Below are 19,776 nucleotides of genomic sequence, written 5' to 3' on the forward strand. Positions count from 1 at the left end.
CAGGCGATGTCGGTGTGTACCGTATACAGTATACTTCTATGTGATTGCAGCCTAATGGCCATGTGACTTGGAATACAAGGATTGCCCAAGGGTACCAAATGGGCACTTAGTAACCTTGGGCACTCATTATAACAGTACTGATTGTACGTATATAGGAGGCAATTGTAGTAATAGATCATTTAACCAAAAGCCATGTTATATTAGGCTTAGGGAAAATGTATAGCCTTATTTACTTGAATAAAATCAAGTTGAGTACCACCCAATACTAAGCTGTGATGTCTTCATACGTCTAGTTAAGGAAGAGACAAAACATATTTAATGTGTTTCTTGCAATACAGAAATACTGAACACACAAAAAAACACAAAGTTTGCATATATGACTGATCATTTTTAATTCTTTTCATAAGAAATAGTTTTTAATGAGATGATATATATACAATCCTCTTTTGAGTCTCACATGATGATTTATGCAGTTTGCAATATTAGCAAACACCTCCGAACTTTAATATATCAGCCCGAGAGGACATCCGAGGGGCTGTTTGGTTTTGGAGCCAAAAGGCCCTAAGCGCATGGTGACCATTTTGAGAACTGGTGTTTGGTATTGTGTGTTACATACACTCAATGTATAGGCCTATATCATAATAAAAAACAGTAAGCAACTTTGATTTCAAATGGTAGAATTAGATCATAAACTCGAATGAAGGTTCATAAAAATGATGTGAGTCACACATCAAAAATTCAAGGTTAGTTGAAATTTGTTGTGCTGAAAGTCAGTTTACACTTTTGGAAATCATATATTTTATAGAAAATTCATTAGCAGATGGTCCTGGTGAATTTCATATTGATTGTACGAAGTATTGGAACAATATAAAATGCACACTTAAGGACTTTTGGCATAAAATATTTTGAGGTATAATCAGCGCCCCATATTCCAGTTATTTTGTGCTTCATAAGCACTAACTTGTTATTATAAGTGTTGCCCATTTGAAGGATCTTGAGTGCTTCTTGGACATTTTACAAGTTGGGCTACTTGAGAGACAAAACGCCACTACTTGGGAAGCCATTTACCTTGCCTTGGCACACCGGCAACACTGTTTTCAGAACCAGGCCAACTGCTTCTTCAGTAACATCCTCGTAACATATTATTGTCTTTATATTATAGCTGTGCTTTCTTGAGCTGATATACAGGTTGGTACACGGCACCTTTTCTGTACAAATTAACTTTTCATAAAGGGCTGAAAAGTTACCACACTTTGCTACCATTTGGTGTGTCACATGTGTCAAGAGATCGACAGAAGTGTATTTAATCAGGTGTTTGTCACCTCCTTTTTTGGCCAACATGTTTGTAGCAACTGAGTACATGGCACATTTTGTCAAGTTCAGATGAACATGTATATATACATGTATTATAGTTCAGTTCCATTTAAAATGGTGTCATTGAACAAGCCTGTAGGATATGTATCTGCCAGCTGTCTCACTAGGTCGAATAATCTTCACCACCTGTAAAATGTAAACAACAAGAATAAAATATTTGACTGATGAGCTTATCCATGTGTGGTAAAACAAACATACAAACAGGTGCTGGCTGCTGGTAGAATGAGCTCATTACATATGTAGGTGTTAAATATCATTTCTGAAATTGTTTTATTGAACAGCATGGCAAACAATTATGAACGTTACATGTGTACTTGCAGTTACTATAATATTAAAAAAAACTTGAAAAAGACAGGAACCATTAAATCCAATCAAGTTTACTGTAATATTATTTTACCTTCTTGGCAATTTTCCCCACCAAAGGGTATTTGTGAGGGGACATTGGCAGGATATTCAATAACAACCTTGGGATTGCAATGATCTTGCATATGGAAATGAAATGACATCATGTGATTATTATTATAATAATTATGAGTGTCATGGAATTGTAATGATCTTGCATATGTGACACGATCTGGTCCATGGGGCCAAATGCGGCAAATTTGAAATTGAGATGAGCCTAATGTAGAGTCCGAAGTTGTCCGTTTTGTAAATGTTAAATTCCGTGTTATTTTCCGTTTTCTAAAGATAAACAATTAAAATTTATCCACTCTAAGGAAATCCAATTTTTTTCATATTAAAAACACTGAAGAAAAACGTAAACAGTATATTTCTATCTAGAAACACTAATCCAAAATGACCATCCACATGCGAAATCACTGGCATAGCCAAAGAAAAAAGTCATGAAACTGCAAATATATGACCCCTAAACGCAAGTAATGATCAATATGAAGTAAATTTCAGTGAAATATTTAATCGGTTTGTGTATTTTGTTGAATGTATACTGGAATAATTTTGCCTGTAGTTGCAAATTGCCATTTTCTACTTTTTGTGAAATTTCTCTGTTTTCCGTAAAATGGAAAACTTCGGGCTCTAGCCTAATGTTACTACAAGATAATAATTATAGTAACTCAATTTTCAAAAATGCCTCCTTTGGCCTCTGTGGAGCAGATCGTGTCACATATGCAAATTAAATGACATTGTCATGTGATGATTGTGATCATTGTTATAATAATTATGATAGTCCTGAGATTGCAATCATTAGTATATAATTAATTAATATCATTATTATTATATTATAGTAGTAATGAACTAGAGTCAACAGACGCTGAATACAAGCCGCAATTTGACCCTATAACTTGACCCCTGGGTTACGGATGGGGTCAACTGCTCTTGCATTGTGCTTAGGATGTCATAAGAAATATTCCTGGTCAATTTCAGCTTAAAGCCATATTATAACATTTGCTGAGGAAGACGCCCTCACTGAATTTTTAAAATTCCTTTTTTACACGATTAAATTGTACTTTATTAAACCAATATACCCTGCAAAAATCAAGACTCTAGGTGTTGTAGTTTTGTCAAAATCCGAGATTTTGAATAAAGCGCCGAACCGGCGTCTTATTATTACGATGGAATTATTAGTCTAACGCATACACAATGTTCATAACACACAGACGCCACGGCGTGCGGGACGGTGATATACACAACAAAGGGTCGTACCACAACATGACCGAAGGAGTGGTACGTATTGGCTTATTTATGTGCGCTGGTAGTAAATTCAATTTTCTTTGCTTTGCCGTAGTTGTTAGGCTAAAAAATAATATGGGCTATATCTGATAGTAAAAGCTAACAATTTATGGCAAAGAAATGCTAATCTATTATGTTTGAAAATGTTATAATATTGCTTTAATCGGAACTTATACATGGATTTTGATTTTTTAAAATTTTTGATTGACCTTTTGACCCCCTTAATGACCTTTGACCTCAATGAAAAAAAAAACCTTATGTACACCGACAAAATGCATTGTTCCAATTTTAATTAAAAAATTCTAACCTGTTCAGTTCTTGAGATAAAAATTCTTGAAGTTATTCAGCTAAAAACAGGAAGTGACCCCTTAATGACCTTTGACCCCCAAAATAAAAATACCATGCATACATCAGGGAACACTAATTCATGTATGTTGGTTATATTATTCTGGTCTGTTTACATTTTGAGATAAAAATGTTTTGAACATTTTTGATAATTTTGGTTTTGACCGGAAGTAACCCTTAATGACCTTTGACCCCAAAACTGTAGGCATCCTAAAGACCCTGGCTAGTAGCAATGCATGTGTGCTAATGGCGACTCTCTGCTATGTAATTTGTAAAGACAGTGATTTTTTGAATATTTTTAGATTTTGACCGAAATGACCCCTTAATGACCTTTGACCCCTTATCTGAGCACACCCTATAGACACCGACTAATGTCGAGTCACATGATATAACCATGTCCTCATCGCATGAAATTTGTGGAAGGAGTAGCATTTTTTGTGAAATCACATTTTTGACCATTATAGCTAGGTCAAAGGTCACAGCAAGGTCAAAGTCAAATGGAAGGTTTGGCCTAGCCCAGTGGTCTTTTGGGTCAAGTTTGGTTGAAATCTGTCAATCCCTTGCGGAGCTAGATGCAGTTGATTGCGGTTGCCAGAAGAAGAAGAAAGAAGAAGAAGAAGAAGAAGAATTGGAAAGAGACAGCACAAGCCGACGTTTGACGTCGGCTTGTAATCATTAGCATTTATCTTGTATCTTGAAAGTATCTCACCTGTCCTCTCTTCAGTCCAAAGTATCTGGCCACTGGGTCTCCCTGTTGAATTCTGGGTAACTGAGTTTCCTTCAATTTACTGAGTTATCTTGGGTTAAGAACAATGTCAACATTTAACTCAGTGTTTCATATAAAACATTGATACGCAATGAACATTTTCATCACGTTTGGTGCATATTATGGTACAAATTGTAACAATTTGTGTTTAACTGAGAAAGTTTTTGAGACTGACCTTAGTGAACTTTGGCCCTGCTAATTCTAACCTCATCAGGGTCACTTGTCTAAATGTAGTAAAGTTGATGAGTTTTTGTGACTAACATTTCCTTAAAATACACTTTCAAATGTTAACCACCTCATGACTTAATGGTCCTTGACCTGATCGACAGCCTAGTCCCCCCTTTTTCTCATCAAATTTGAGATTTTGGTATCAGAAGAAAGCTCATATTTTTCTCATTATCCCAGTGAAATTTAGCGCCGAAATATTTTTTTGTTTAGAGATATTTTTCACTTAAACGGTGTGACAAAAACGTAGTGATTTATAGTAATCACAATGGAAGTGTATGTGCTATCCTATAGGGCACTGTTATACACATTTTTGCTTCTCTTGACAAAACCGCTGGAGCAATAAAAGTCTCAAAATTTGGAAACATATTGTTTTAATGGTAAGCCTCAATCTAAGATAAAAAAAACAGAACATGAAAAATCGGACCATGCCTCTTTAAACAAAGTCCAATCTATTTTATCATTCATCAATCATGGCGATAGAAAGGCTAGTGCAACAAGCCATATCTGCAAAAAGTTTTTGAGACTGACCTTTGGCCCTGCTAATTCTAACCTCATCAGGGTCACTTGTCTTAATGTAGAAAAGTTAATGAGTTTTTGTGACTAACATTTCCTTAAAATACACTTTCAAATATTAATCTGCAATAGCTGCCAGGTGTCATATTTTTTAATGTGTACAATATAGAACGCAGAAATTGTATAGGCTATAGGGCAGCTTTTGCTGATCAAAAGACTTGATTCCTGAACTGGCATAGGACACTCAACTGATTAAAGATGGACACAAATGTCAATAGGTGAGTTTATATTTTCACTTATTTGATGACCATATACATGTACTGGGTCATATATATTTGGTATAGAATTCCTGGTTTGGAATAATATATAAAGGATACTATCTTGCAAGCAGTTCTGATTTCTCTTCATTAGTCATCACTACATGCTCTGGTACAAACTGAAAAGAACAAATCATTGTTTTTGTTATAAAATCATATTTGGAAAAAATGATGATGATGATAACAACAACAGCAATAACAATGACATCAACAATAACAACATATCACCCAAGTCCAGGTTTTTGGATTTCACATGCTCAGTAGACGCACGTAGAGGGTAGATTTGTATTGTTCTTTTATACATATGATAGGCCTATGTATAAGTAACAATTTCCCAACACTTAACTCATTTTGGCCAAAGTACATTTTGTATGGACATGGGTGGGTTTCGTATTCAGGTATATTAATTGCACGACAGATACCATGCTGTATTAAGCAACAGATGCATCGTGGGAATCATCTTGGCATGAATCAAATTAATATTCTGAGTTACTATCAAAAAAGAAATTCATAATCAACGTTTGAAGGTCACAGCTAAGCATTGCTAGCATAGTGGAACTTGTACCTACCTCGTGTTCTGTGATATTTATTAGTAATTCTGCTTCCAGAAATTGCTCAAGGATGTATTTAGGTGCCATATCACCTAATGACTGCAAATAAAGGAGAAGTGTTTATTATTGATAAAAATTAGGTCACAATTTTTACCTGCATTATCAAACTTTTGGTCTGGTTTATGCAGAGAATATTAAAAAAATGTTGCATGCATTTGGATCAAAAGATTTTGCTTATAGAGATATTCAGAAAGATAAGCTTATAGAGATATGCTCAAAAGTGTCTTAATTCATAAACAATTTAAGCTTCATATCTCAGGAGACGTTCAATTGTAATGGAATTCTGAAATCTACACAGAAATAATACAAATTACAACAAACTGGCCATTTATTACCAAAGGAACTCATGTGTATGTCAAATATCTTAGCATATGTGATGCGATCAAGCAAAATCAGTTGGAACTCGGAAATATTGATTTTGAGATACATTGTACAGCCAAACAAAGCAATTTCTTTTTGTTTCCTATTGTTTTGCTCATATCTTTGGATCTGGTTATTCAATTTCAATGGTGTTTTCTGCAAAATGCAGCTTTGTAAATGCTTTCTACTGTACTACATGTATAAGAAACTGAAAATTTAACATTTCCAAGTTGCGACTGATTTTGCTTGATCGCATCACATATATTAACAATGACTCTCTGTCAAAGGTTAAATAGAATGGTTCTAACAACAATTTATAGTACATTGAACAAACCATTTAATTTTAGTTTTATTCTTCACATGAAGATATAAATGAAGTGGGCATGTTACTCTGAAAAACAGTATTTCAATGGCAACTTTAGCGCAAAGCATTTTAACCTTGAGAGTATGGCGATATATTGTGTAATGTTCTCAGCTATTACCATGCAACTTTATGAAAGTATTGGAAATACTCTCTCCATATAAATTGTTGTGCTTTCCTGATGTAAAAGTGAAGGAAGAATTTCCATGCTTTAGTGAATTACACCCATCGCTGTACCAAATTTCCAAGATATTTTGACCATTGCTACATCAAAAGTCCACATTTTTCAGCCAAATTACCCATACTTGGCAGTGGGGTTTGATCCCCACCCTTTTTATTTTACCCCCACCCTTTTTATTGAGGCACCCTTTATATTGAAAATTCCTGACCCCCATGCTTTTTGCTGAGGCACCCTTTATACTGAAAATTCCTGACCCCCACCACTTTTTGCTTTTTCCCCTATTTGTATACATTGATGAAGTGCATGAGCAGTTTGGTTCAAGTAAATCAAGCACGTCAATTCTGCACCTATCATCACACAATAGCCTAGTGGATGTAAACATGCATCAAATGGAATTTTATCTTGCGATATGGTGTGATGGCAGTGGTTTGGCACTTATTCTAGGATGATTTTATCATTCAATGAAAATATATTGTAAGCTGGCACTCCCACCCTTTTTATTTTACTCCCACCCTTTATATCAATCCACCCTTTTTTTTTTTTTTTTTTAAACCCCACCCTTTTAAGGATTTTCCAAATTTCCAAGTGGCACCCTTTAAAAAGGGTGCCCTGCCAACAATGTTACCATAATTACTTCCCCAGAATTTTTGGCAAATTTCAATTTTTTTACTATAAGTGAGGCAGAATTGGGCTATTTTAAATCTCTGTATGGTAATTTGTCCCGAGTATGGTAATGTTACCACCACCCCCATCCAAGAACTTCACTCACCTGTTTGGCTGATGGCGTCATTCCAACCTGTACAATTATGATGGCTCGACTGATATTTTCTTCTTGCATACGTTGACAGTATCTGTTAAGAAAAAAACATAAAGAAAAGTTTAGAAAAAAATTCCTCGGACACAGAAATATGACCATCTATACTCATAAATTCCCTTTAACCTTTTGATATCCAATTGCCTTTATTTTGAACAGTCTCTTCACCCACACTGCCACTCAATTGCTGAATCTGACAATTTCTGTTTATGAGCTTCCGAGTGAACTTTAATTTCATATATTTTTTTAATTGTAATGCATCAAGTGGGTGTGATGTTATAATTATCCTGTTTAAAAAAATGATTACTATCAAGCAACCTGCATGTTTTTAATAGAACTTCACTTCAAGACATACACTTATTGCAAGAAAGTTGAGTAACAATTTTTCTAAGGATTTTCTTTATAAGTGGCCATTCCTTTTGTATCCTATTTATGTTACCGTATTCAATCACAGGGGTATAAAAAATTCCTGAATTTTTGGTATGTAAAAGTTATGGAGGAAAAAAGTCATGGAATTTATAATTATCTATTAAAAATTTTGGTAAAAAATTGGTATTGAAAAAATAAGACCATACAACATACATGTAAACATATACCCGGGTATACCCCTGTTCAATCAATGTGTATTTTTCATTGCAAACTACTTACGCTTTGATTGTCTTGATGCCTACTTTGGGTTCTTCAGGAAAGAATACAAACATCTGATCTGTTCGGTCGTCATTATGAGCTACTAGTACTGTCAAGTCTTTCCTTCCTGGCCGGCCTTCACTATATTAAAAGAAAATTTGAAATAATATCATTGATAAAATGATAAATGTGACCGTCCACGGCGAATGAGCCGTAAATTCCTCCTCCGGTCAATTTTGTTTTATTTTGTGTTTAAAAATAAACATCATAAACTTAAAATGGTATATCATTTGACTTCAAACGATATCCAGAAGCGGAGTTATGGTTAGTTAAACTTTGCGCCTTCAACAAAATTATAGCTTTTTTCGTTTCTATGTGTGTCTCTTTTTCCACATTGCCGGCAATAAATATCAAACAGTCATAAGACAAAAAAAAAAAATTGTTTGTTTGTCCTCGACCGCCCGCACCTATTTTTACGCCCGCGCCTACAACTTTTTTTTTCTATCTTTTTTTTTTTTAACATTTTCCCCAAAACTGTAAGTTAAAAACATCGATTTTGTTGGATTTTCTACCTTTCTACGACTTTTATACGTCTTGATTTAGGCATTTTACGCAGACCATATCATACGTGTGGTCGCATGTCCAAACTCACTATACAAATCTATATTTCGTTGTGAACTTTGTACTCGGCGATCGTACTATTAAAAGAACTGAATTTATATCGTATAGCTAGCGTTGTTTGTGGACAAAAAGCGCAGGGTGAAAATGTGTAAATATACCGATTTTTCTCAAAAGTTAAAAAAAATGTACTAAATACATTGTATTAAAATATTTTTCATACATTTGAAATACATATTTGAATGATATATGTAATAGTTTTTGATTTTTAAATATTTTCACGTGGTGATTTATATTTTTTGCATAACAACGTTCAAGTGATGCAGTCCAAACATGGCGACCTACGCAGTTTGCGTATGTGTGTTGCGCGAAAGGAAAGTGATTGTAGAGCTTGATTTGCAGCTTCATTTACAAAAGCAGATAACAAGCAAACATAAGTTGGGGTATTTATGAAAACAAATAAAGTATGCAACTCATTCAGAAATACTTTGTCTTGTGTTTATTTTATGTTTCAATATTCTCTTCCATGTTTAAACATAAAACTTTAAATATCAACTCACAAAATAGGAAAATTTGTATGCTCTTAAAAACAAAAACAAAAAAAACAAAAAAAAAAAAATCCGCCCGCCCGCACCAATTTTCAAATGGTTGTGGAGGACAAACAAACAATTTTTTTTTTTAGCCTAATTGGCGGTCATTTCAAATCATCCCCAAGTCAACGAGGTTTAAGAAGGTTCTCTCATTGTTCCTATACAAATAACCCACCACTTGAAAAGGATTTAGCAAAAGCAAACAAAGACCAGAGCTATTAAAAGTTCTATAGCCATCTAAGGTAGAAGCTTATTATCCACTTCAATAATAGAATTATTGATTGGTGTTGTGACTTTCAAAATAAGACAGATGTCGCGCCAGCTTAAGTGACCGATGAATACGACCTTCGTACACATTTTACACCATAACTCAGAATACAATTTAGGGAATTTACGGCTCGTTTGTGCTGCCGGGTCACAAATAACATTTTGAGCAAATATCAAAGATGAGTCAGATGACTGAGTAAAATATCAGTTTGCATGCTACTAAATTACTATACTAGAATAATCATAAGGGGGAAGGTATATATGCTAAGTAATATTAAATGTAAATTTATACATGTAGAGACTTGGATGACAGCCTGTTGTCCACTCAATACTGATATGATAAAATGAAAAGAAATTTCCCCCAAATAAATTTATGAAAATACAATTTTGGTGTGCTCTATACAGACACATATCCTTCATTTTTCATTGATTGGTTAAAAAAGTGCCACATATCCAAAAGAATGCATTCAAAGATAAAGTAAAAAGGGTACACATGCAGTTACCTTCCTTTCACAGTTCTTACCTTGGTTTATCCCCAAACTGTTCTTTAAATTGTTCTAAAGTTTGGTCCAACTCATCTTGAGTAACTAGGTAGCCTCGATCGTGGCATAACTGAAATAAGACAAAAAATAATTATTCAATGGTTACTTTTATACAATGATTTCTCAACAAACTAGCAATATACAGAGAGATTGTATACAGTATATCAAAACATGAACAATAATCAGATCCAGGCTGTAGAGACTATGAATCAGAAAATTTGAATGGAAAAGAGTACTGATTTCAAAGAGTCCCTATATACCTATAGTAGGCCTATAGATGTGTTGCGAAGGGTTCAGAATTCGAATCAGGAATAAAAATATCCGATCTTTTAATTGTTTAGAATCTTGAACTTAGAAGGAAGTAATATAAGTAAATTAATAATCTTATTTATCCAATGTAGGCCTATGCACCGTGTTCTGTATGAGCTATCACCAGCTGATCACACGTATATAAATCGATCAATGTTGAATGGCAGCAGGGCTATAATTCAATGAATTTACCTATATAAATTGAACAGTGCATATATTATTATTTACTGTGGGTTTTTGTTGTTGATAGCTCAGACTATTTATTATTGTTATGTTAAGTGTATTCTCTTTTTCCTGTTATTTATGTATTTATTATGTATTGTTTATTAATTAATTAATTAATTAATTAATTTATTTATTTAGACCAATTTATTTATTTAGGCCTATTTATTTATTTATTTATTTATTTATTTATTTATAAATAATGAATTTTTATTTATTTATTTATCTATAAGTAAGACAAACTCAAGTTTCACCCCATACAAACTTGCTCAAAAATATTAATCAGTCGAGTATACATGTAAGTCCTATTTGTTCACGTACCTGAAGATCATGTGGTTACTTATTTTGTTTATTTATTTATTTATTTATTTATTTACATATTTATTTGTTTATTTGTTTATTTATTTTTTAGGAACTATTGCATTTGTTTGTTTGTTTATTTATTTATTTTAGGAACTGTTACATTAATTCAACAATTTAAACAACATAATTATATGTGTATTTACTTCCAAATCTGGGTGTTTGATATACCTAGATTTGGAAGATGTGCGTGCACTCTATTCATTATTTTATTTTTGCATGTCGTGTATTGTACATGTAGAGGCCCTGTACTGGTGTTACTGATAATGATAATAGTCATTATCAAATTTACATTCGTAAGTTATTACGTATAGTCTAATGTGAATTTCGTGAAACTCCTATCATTCAACAAAGAATTCATCGCGGAAAAGCTCTTTGACCGTTTCCAATCCTTAGGAGCACCGGCGGCGTGGTACAACGCCCTGCAGCATGTAGCAAATATCCATCGGCATGATCAAATACTATCAATCATTTGCAAATCAAATAGTCAGATTGCGCCCTTTTTCATATATGAAAGGCATGGTGTTTGCTAAAAATCAGTAAATAAATATAATGTGCATGATCATGATGTGTATAGGCAAAAAGGTATAGAAAGAACCATAAAAGAAACAAGTACCGGTACGGAATTATTTGAGACAAGTGCCAATTGTGTGTATGACTAGCCTGATCATGCGAACGACATCAACTGGCCGAGCTTCCTATAGCTTCCAAAACTAGGTGTTTGATAATTCCTAGATAGGGAAGACAGTGCGCCATGAACAGGAATGAACAAGTTAAGTGATGAAGTTTAAAATGCAATCATGCATAAGCCGAACCACCTACATCTTCCAAATTTGGGCGTTTACTGTTTGGTATACATAGGTAGGGAAGACCTACGTGCACGCGTGAACAGGAAAAAAAAACCCTGGGTATATGAAAAGTCCCTTTCACTGAACATATTATTATACAAAATTATTATTACCTTTTACTTAGGGTAGCTCCAATGTCTTACAAACATAATGAATTCCAATGTAAGCTTAGACATGTTTACACATTACAAATAATATGGCAAAATATCAGCATGATCAGGGTTGAAAATAAAGGTAGGCCCTACTGAAATACAACTCGTAGGACTATATACATTATGACCTTGTCTCCAGCTCTTGACCCCGCCTCTTGACATTTAGCTTTCTGCACACTAGTCATATTGAAAGAGAGAAGAAAGCACGAGAAAAACTTAAGAATGAAGAACTACCGGGGAAGGACTAAAAAAATTTCACCAAAAGACCCTATACCACCGAGCTGCAATTCCATGCCCGAGGTTCTACTCGGTATCAGCATAATACTTGTAACGCGTGGTGAGAAAAGCGCAACTCAGATCATGCAGCTAGCATCTGAGCTCATCTGTAAAATGAGTATTTAAACCTATATGTGAGGAGGAGGTGGTCCAGGTTTTGGTACATTTATACCACTAAATCAAAGTAAAAGACTAGAACAAAAAATGAACGGTCAAGAAGGCCAGGGTTTCCGTGTAAAAACTATAGACTTTGAGCATTTGTCCCCAAAAGACCCTACCATGAATAATCTGAGACGAACTAGTCTCAGACCATCATGACCATCATGACCATCTTATCTATAGCTGTATCCCCATGCACTACATAATGATATTCGTAAATAAAAACTTGAGAAAAAAAAGGACTCTGGCGGGAAGGACTCAAAAACTGAGCTTTTCACCAAAAGACCCTTAAATACCATAGAGCTGTAACCCGTGCCCAAGGAACCCATGCACAGTATGTCAGCATTGATAGGCCTACTATACAAGGAGGAGGTATGATAACTTGAAAAATGCCTAGGAATGACCTTGAAAAGTGTCTGAAAAATACAAGATGTCAGTTATAGTCCGGTCTGAAACTATCAGACAATATTTTAAAAACATTATTAACATCAGCAATTTGCAACAAACCCAAATTATGAAAAAATCACCACAGGGTAGTTTTATATTTCTCCATTTACGATCCTGCCCAAAAGTGTCTCCTTTTGATATACCACGTCACAACTACATGTATTTGAATGGGGCTCAACTTTGTCATTACTGTGGTTTCCTCATTTTTGACAAATGTTTCATTTCGAAAATACCTAAAGGATTTGATCCGATTTGTGCATGATGATGGATGCATCATAACTATAGGCCTAATATCAATTCGGGTCGTGCTTGTACACGCCGTACTGGAAGTCAAGTTGTTATCCCGATTTTTTTTTCAGGATAAATTTATGTGAGGCCTTACTTTGGGACGAATATACTTTCTTGCTGATAAAACGTTAAATCAAAAATAGTATAGGCCTACCATTCCTTTTTATAAAATTTTTTATAACCATGAGTTTTAAGTTCAGTCAACTTTCAATCAATCAACCCAGAACACCCTCCGGGTCCGTGGATAACGAGTAACGACTGGTAATGTAGCCTAAGCTATTTTCTATTTTCATCGCCCCCCGTGCCCACCCCTCCGTGCCAATGTATAATGTCATGTAGTTCGTGATATTTTTAATTAACCCAAAAACAACCTCTTTTTTTGGTAGGCCTACATCATGCATTTTTGTAAAATTAGTTGATTTTCAAACAAAAAATAGATAACGACTGGTAATGTAGACTAACCTATTTTCAGCCACTGCCCTCCCCAGAGCCATGGAACGACATGTATTTATGTTATTTTTAATAAACCCAAGTGAACCTACATGAAAAGAGAAACTTGGCCCCCCGCTTGGCACTTTTGTCGTCTTAAGCCACTTGTGAGAATTGATATGGGAATATTCTAAGGATAATCATGGGGATTAAGCCCTTATATCAGTTATCTCCCTGAGCGTGTATCGACTTTAATTTGTTTCCCATTGTCATACTTGGATGCACACTGACCACAGAATGTTTTCTTTTTATTTGAATTAGTTGTTTGGAGGGCTTGTTTTGAAGGACCATTGACTATGACAGAATATCCAATTTAACAATTTTGAAGTCGGCTTTTCAAAAAGCGCCCAATATTTAATGGATTTCATGGTGAGATTTTCAAAGTAGCCAAAATGTCGCTGAAATCGCGGGAGCACTTTGTTTGTATGCAGGACGGAAGTCAAAAAGTCGCCCAACTGGGCGACTAAAACTGGCAATATAGTTATATACATAGATTCCACTGATTGAAAGAGTTCAACTTCCTGTAACCATTCGGCTGACGGCTATTGTTCCTATTGTATAACATGACATTGCACTAAATCTAATCACCTCATCAAGTGGACAATACAAAAATATTGCCATGATCCTTCTCTAGGGCCTATGCAGTCATATTTGATGCTATTTATCTTTTATCACTATCTTATTAATAATAAAACATACTATCCACATAACAGATACATGGTTCCCATAAAAATGTACCGTACTTATTTTGTTAAATAAACAACTAAGTAAATTATAAATAAATAAACAAATTTAACAAAATAAATACTAATAAATACATAAATTATAATAATTATAAATAAAAACAGCCTATAGATACATAAACAATACACAATAAATACATAAATAACAGGAAGAAAGAGAAGAAATACACTTTAGCTTAAATAGTCCAGGCTAATATCAACAACAACGAAAAACAAAGTATAATAATATAAATAATAATAATAAAAATATTAATAATAATATAATGATAACGATTGGCCTACCCGGTAAAATAGCCAAATAATAATACTTTTAATAATAATACTAGACGTAATACTGAATTAGAATCATCCGTGTAGGGGACCTACATGCACACATGCACTGATAGGTAAATGCATTGCACTATTGGTCTATTGCCATTCAACATCGATCGATTTTTATACGCGTGATCAGCTGGTGATAGCTCATACAGAACACGGTGCATACATTGGATAAATAAGACTAATTTTAAATAAAGATTAATTTCCTTATATTATTTCCTTCTAAAGATCCTAAACAATTATGATATTCATATGCAATCTTTTTACTGTCACGCTCAAAGAACGCTACAATATCCTTTTAACATGAGGGGATGAAATGTCCAGGGGATGAAATGTCCAGGGGATGAAAATGCGAGGGGATGAAATGTCCAGTTACCGGCCTACTATTGGCGAAAGACATTATTGCCATAAAAAGAAATTTAGAATAGAAAATTCGACGTCAACTTCTCAAAATATGCTCACCAAGCATTGGGAAAGTACACAATCCAATTCCCATTCAAACACGTGGGAAACTGAAAGTGCATAAAAAATCATAATCCCCACTACATGTAGATTGGGTCTCCAAAAACAATTAAAAATTTGCCTTCTTGAATGAATGCAGAAATTTGCACAGTAAAAAACTATTATACACGCTTGGAAATGCTTAGTGGGGATTATGCACTTTCAGTTTCTCACACGTTTTAATGGGAATTGGATTGCGTACTTTCCCAATGTTTAGTGAGCATATTTCTCCAATATTTTGAGAAGTTGACGTCGAATTTTCTATTCTATATTGTTTGGTATAAATGTCTTTTGCCAATATTATGTTTAAAGTTGTAATTTTGTGTTTTTGATCGCAAAGATCGGGTATTTATATTCCCGATTCGAATTCTGAACCCTTCGCAAGGGTGCAGAATTCGGCAGAACTTTTGCCTTTTTGGACACTAAAATGCATTTGATCCTTAATTTTGTTTCAACCGAGTCTTAAATTAGCAAGCACAATAAAGTTCGTACAATTTTTATATACGGTACATTGATGAAATTTTAAAGATTTTTTTTTTTAAATTTCTGACCTGCGCAATCGTTAAGTGTGTATTTCCCATTGACATCCAAAATGGCGTAAGCCAGTCCTTTAAAGGAGTATTTCGTGATCCTAGCATCCTCTTTTTATGACATTTTTCAGTACATATTAACGAAAAAAGCATATTCCCAAAATTTCAGTTGATTCCGATATTGCGTTTGCGAGTTATGCATGATTATGTGTACTATTACACTGCTCCATAGACAATACGTTGTAATTTCGTTCTGGTGCACCAGAACAAAATTCAAATTTCACAATATCTTTGCTAAACGAATTAATCTGCAAGAAATATTTTGTACATAAACATTATGTAGTCAGAGGTTTCCAGTGAATATAAAAATCTCAACTGTTTTTGAGAAAAGTGGGGGGATGAGGCTGTGGATCACTAAATGCCCTTTTAATATACATGATAGCATGATAGGCATGGCATATAGGACTGGCAAGCGAGTCTAGAATTACTTTATATATACGACGTCAAAACAAGCGTACCGGTACAATAATAAAGCGTTCGAAATTTTGGTTGTCCGTTCGCCCGGGACAACTAAAAAAGTCGCGGACAAAAAAAAAAAAAAAAGTCGCCGGCGGACAACCATAAATCTGTAGCCAAAAGTCACCTACAGACAACCAAAAACTTAGACGGACAACCAGAAGAAATTGTAACCATTTATTTTTCCTTAATTGAACACTGGTAACAATACATCAAGCGTCCGTGCTACGCGAAAGTTTTGGAGTTTGCATCACCCGTTACGTCAAAAATTGTGAAACTTAAAGCTTGTTCGTTGAAATTTACTACACGATGATTTGTAATTCAGTAAAAACATAAAATAATGCACTTATCAAGTCTTTCCCCGGCCCTGGGGGACCCGGGACTAGCGGGGACTTAGCCGGGGAAGTACATTTTACCAGCGTGACATCCCGGCACTGACCCCTTTAAAGTCCCGGCCTACGGGCATACATTTTCTGTACATCCCCGCTATGACTCGGCCCCGCTAGCCGGGCTACAGTGTGACAATCCCGGCACAATCCCCGACCCCATGGGCCGGGACTTGCATTAAAACAATGTACAATCCCGGCTATGCCCTGGCCTATCTTGCAGAGTTTAATATATCGGTATACGGGCATAGATAAAAAGAAGAAGAAGAAAAGTTCAATGTTAATTCAACTTTTTAGGGCAATAATATTGCATTTTGTCAGTAGTGGGAGAGGGGTCAACGACCTTAATAGCACGTGCTAAAGTTTGTAGCGCGATATACCCGTGTCGATTATTGAATGAACGACATAATATAGGCCTAATAAAAAAAGATCGATTGGATTATTTGGATAGCAGTGATCATATACGACACGGCCGATTTAATAGTGCATGCCGATAATTTTAAAGACATGTCAACATGTTTGAGCCTTAATTTACATGCAGACGCATAAGGATTTAAACAAAATAAAGTGTTTAAAAAAAAATAGACTTTCATTTATAGATGCACGAAATTGGTTTTAATATAATATTGGTTACTTAAAACAAGTAATTACCCCACTCCTCAGTTTCCTTTGTAGCGCCACAATGGTGAAAATAGCGCATTACAGATGAGTATGCAAAATCGGCCGTTCTTGGTATACTGATCATGTTTTTTAATGGTGTGACTTCTTCGTGAAAGTCCCAGCTATGTCTCGGCAGTGCGGGGAAAAAAATGTACACCCCTGCAAAAGCCCCCACTAACTGTGACTAACATGAATGATTGGCCCGGCATAGCGGGGACGATCTACTGTACATCCCCGGCCAAGTCCTGGCTAACTTCCCGCCTCTGGGCAATGATTTGTGTACATCCCGGCCACGCCCGGCATGTTCCCCGCTATGTCCCGGGTCCCCAGGGTAGGGACAGGCACATCTGAGCGAGGGCGCTATTTATTTTACTTGATAATAAAGCCCTATGTAAATCTGTGCCATTTTGTGCCACTGAAAACACCATTTTTGGAGAAAATGATGAATAAAACCAAAATTAATCTGTTTCAGATGCTCTAGTTTGCATTGACAACAGTTTCAATGCTTTAGGAAGCAGAATGCAACATTGACTTCACTTTTGAATATTTTTTTCTGTGAGATATGCCTTGGTGAAAATCACCGTTTTGGTCAAAAAGGGGTCAAAAAGGGGCATTTTTGGGAAAAAATTCTATTTTGACCCAAAATTCATCTTCTGACAAAAAGGAAACATGGTTTGACAAAAACGTTCATCCTTTTCACATACCAATTCCAGTTTACTTATTTGCTGGGAGAAAGCACTTTTTTGTTATCGCTTGGGAAAAATCATTGTTTTAGCCTAAAATGGGCCCAAAATGGCCGAAAAACTTTTTTACCACCTTAAAATTTGAATTTTCATACAAAATTTCACAGATGTGTTGAAAATGATAACATACATAATATTCAACAAAATTAGATTAAATTACAGTGAAAACAAAAAATTGACAGGGAGGCACAAAAATTATCAAGTCCCCCCATGCACTCCTATATATGGTAAGTCTTATCAGAGTCTACAGAGAAAATGGCCCAATGTCCCGACAGTAATTTCGTCATAACTTCACTTAGCAATACAGTAGAAGATTGGTTTTGGTGTCAAATTGTTTCTGGGAAGTTCTCTCTTCCAATAAACAACAATTCATGTTAATAGAATTAATTTGAAATTTTTATGCCTGTCCCTACCCAGGGCCGGGGAAAGACTTGATAAGTGCATAACCTTGATGAGAAAGATTCGTTTCATAAATTCGTAATTTTAACCTTATAGTTATAGCTCGGTGGTCTAAAACAAAAGATCGCCGTGTCGCCTGTATATGGAAACATATCGCTGTGCATGTGTGCGTCATGCCTGTTGAATTTTGAAGCCTTGCATGATTATTCATGTATGTACAGATAAAAGCTTATGATTGAAAATGACGCAATAGGCTGCCATCATTAACGATATTAACCACTAAACCTACCTGCATAACAGTCTTCCTGATCCGCCATAATTTGTACACTTCAGCCTCGTCATCCATTGTTTATTAAGGAAGTTATGAGATCTAGAGAGGTACAAATCACGATGCGAAACACAACCAAAAAATTCGCATGCAGACACTTCGGCTGTATTTAGAAATATTGTCAACCTTCCAATAGTTTGAAATCATAAAGGCGGATGATCCAAATGCGTTTAAACTTGGCAAAATGTGCAGATTGATGTCTTTAAGCCCTCAAGTAGTATTAATTTTCTAATAATTGGCTAGCTTTAAGTAATTTAATAAATTCTTATTATTTTTTCACATTTGCGATATCATAAATATGTTGCTCAATATTTTTACAGCAGCTAGCTACGCTAGTCTTTGGTTCCAGTCGCTGCGCATGAAAAGAAAAGAAAAGAAAAGATTGATGGCTGATTGCAGGCCTTATAAATTATTAACTTAATAATAATCAGGAGCTAATGAGCTTCTGGTCCCAAAGATGGCTCCTGGTCTTATAGTTTGTAGTGTACAATATTGGCCACACCAGGAGCCAAAACTTGGCAACCATGGGGTAAAAAAAGCCTGGGTGCCTGGTTAATATCCCAATATAAGCCCCCGGTATAAGCCTTGGCTTGTTGATGAAATGGCCAAATGAGGGATGGATTATTTATTTATTTTGTTCCTGATCATTCTGTTCGTACTAGTGGTCCTTTGGAATTCTTTAGAAAATCCGATTAAACTATCTAAATAAGTTAAACATTTCCGTAAACAATAAAAGCAAAAGTTAATTTCAAATTAGGTTTGATGATCTTCCTTCTTTTCTTTTGAGCACTTTATCCAAATCTTAAACTATGGTTTATAAATTTCTTTGAGCATCTTGTTCCATAGTTGTTTTATCTGGCTTTGTTTTAATTTGTTTGCTTTTGTTTTTACTCCTATGAGGA

The 19,776-nt window shown here is 35.0% G+C and overlaps 1 protein-coding gene across 1 annotated transcript; it reads right to left on the reverse strand.

Annotated features, from left to right (window-relative positions):
* Positions 1–384: 384 nt before the first annotated feature.
* LOC140148045 (DNA-directed RNA polymerases I, II, and III subunit RPABC1) lies at positions 385–18,995 on the reverse strand. Its single transcript, XM_072169926.1, has 8 exons — positions 18,836–18,995; positions 10,182–10,270; positions 8,205–8,324; positions 7,512–7,593; positions 5,799–5,879; positions 5,290–5,348; positions 4,115–4,193; positions 385–1,500 (listed from the first exon to the last, which is right to left on the reverse strand). Exons 1-8 carry the CDS (start codon positions 18,890–18,892, stop codon positions 1,435–1,437), a joined length of 633 nt encoding a protein of 210 aa, XP_072026027.1. The 5' UTR covers positions 18,893–18,995; the 3' UTR covers positions 385–1,434.
* Between the last annotated feature and the right edge of the window lie 781 nt (positions 18,996–19,776).

The sequence above is a fragment of the Amphiura filiformis genome, chromosome 1, assembly GCF_039555335.1.
Source record: "Amphiura filiformis chromosome 1, Afil_fr2py, whole genome shotgun sequence".
NCBI classification, from domain to species: domain Eukaryota; kingdom Metazoa; phylum Echinodermata; class Ophiuroidea; order Amphilepidida; family Amphiuridae; genus Amphiura; species Amphiura filiformis.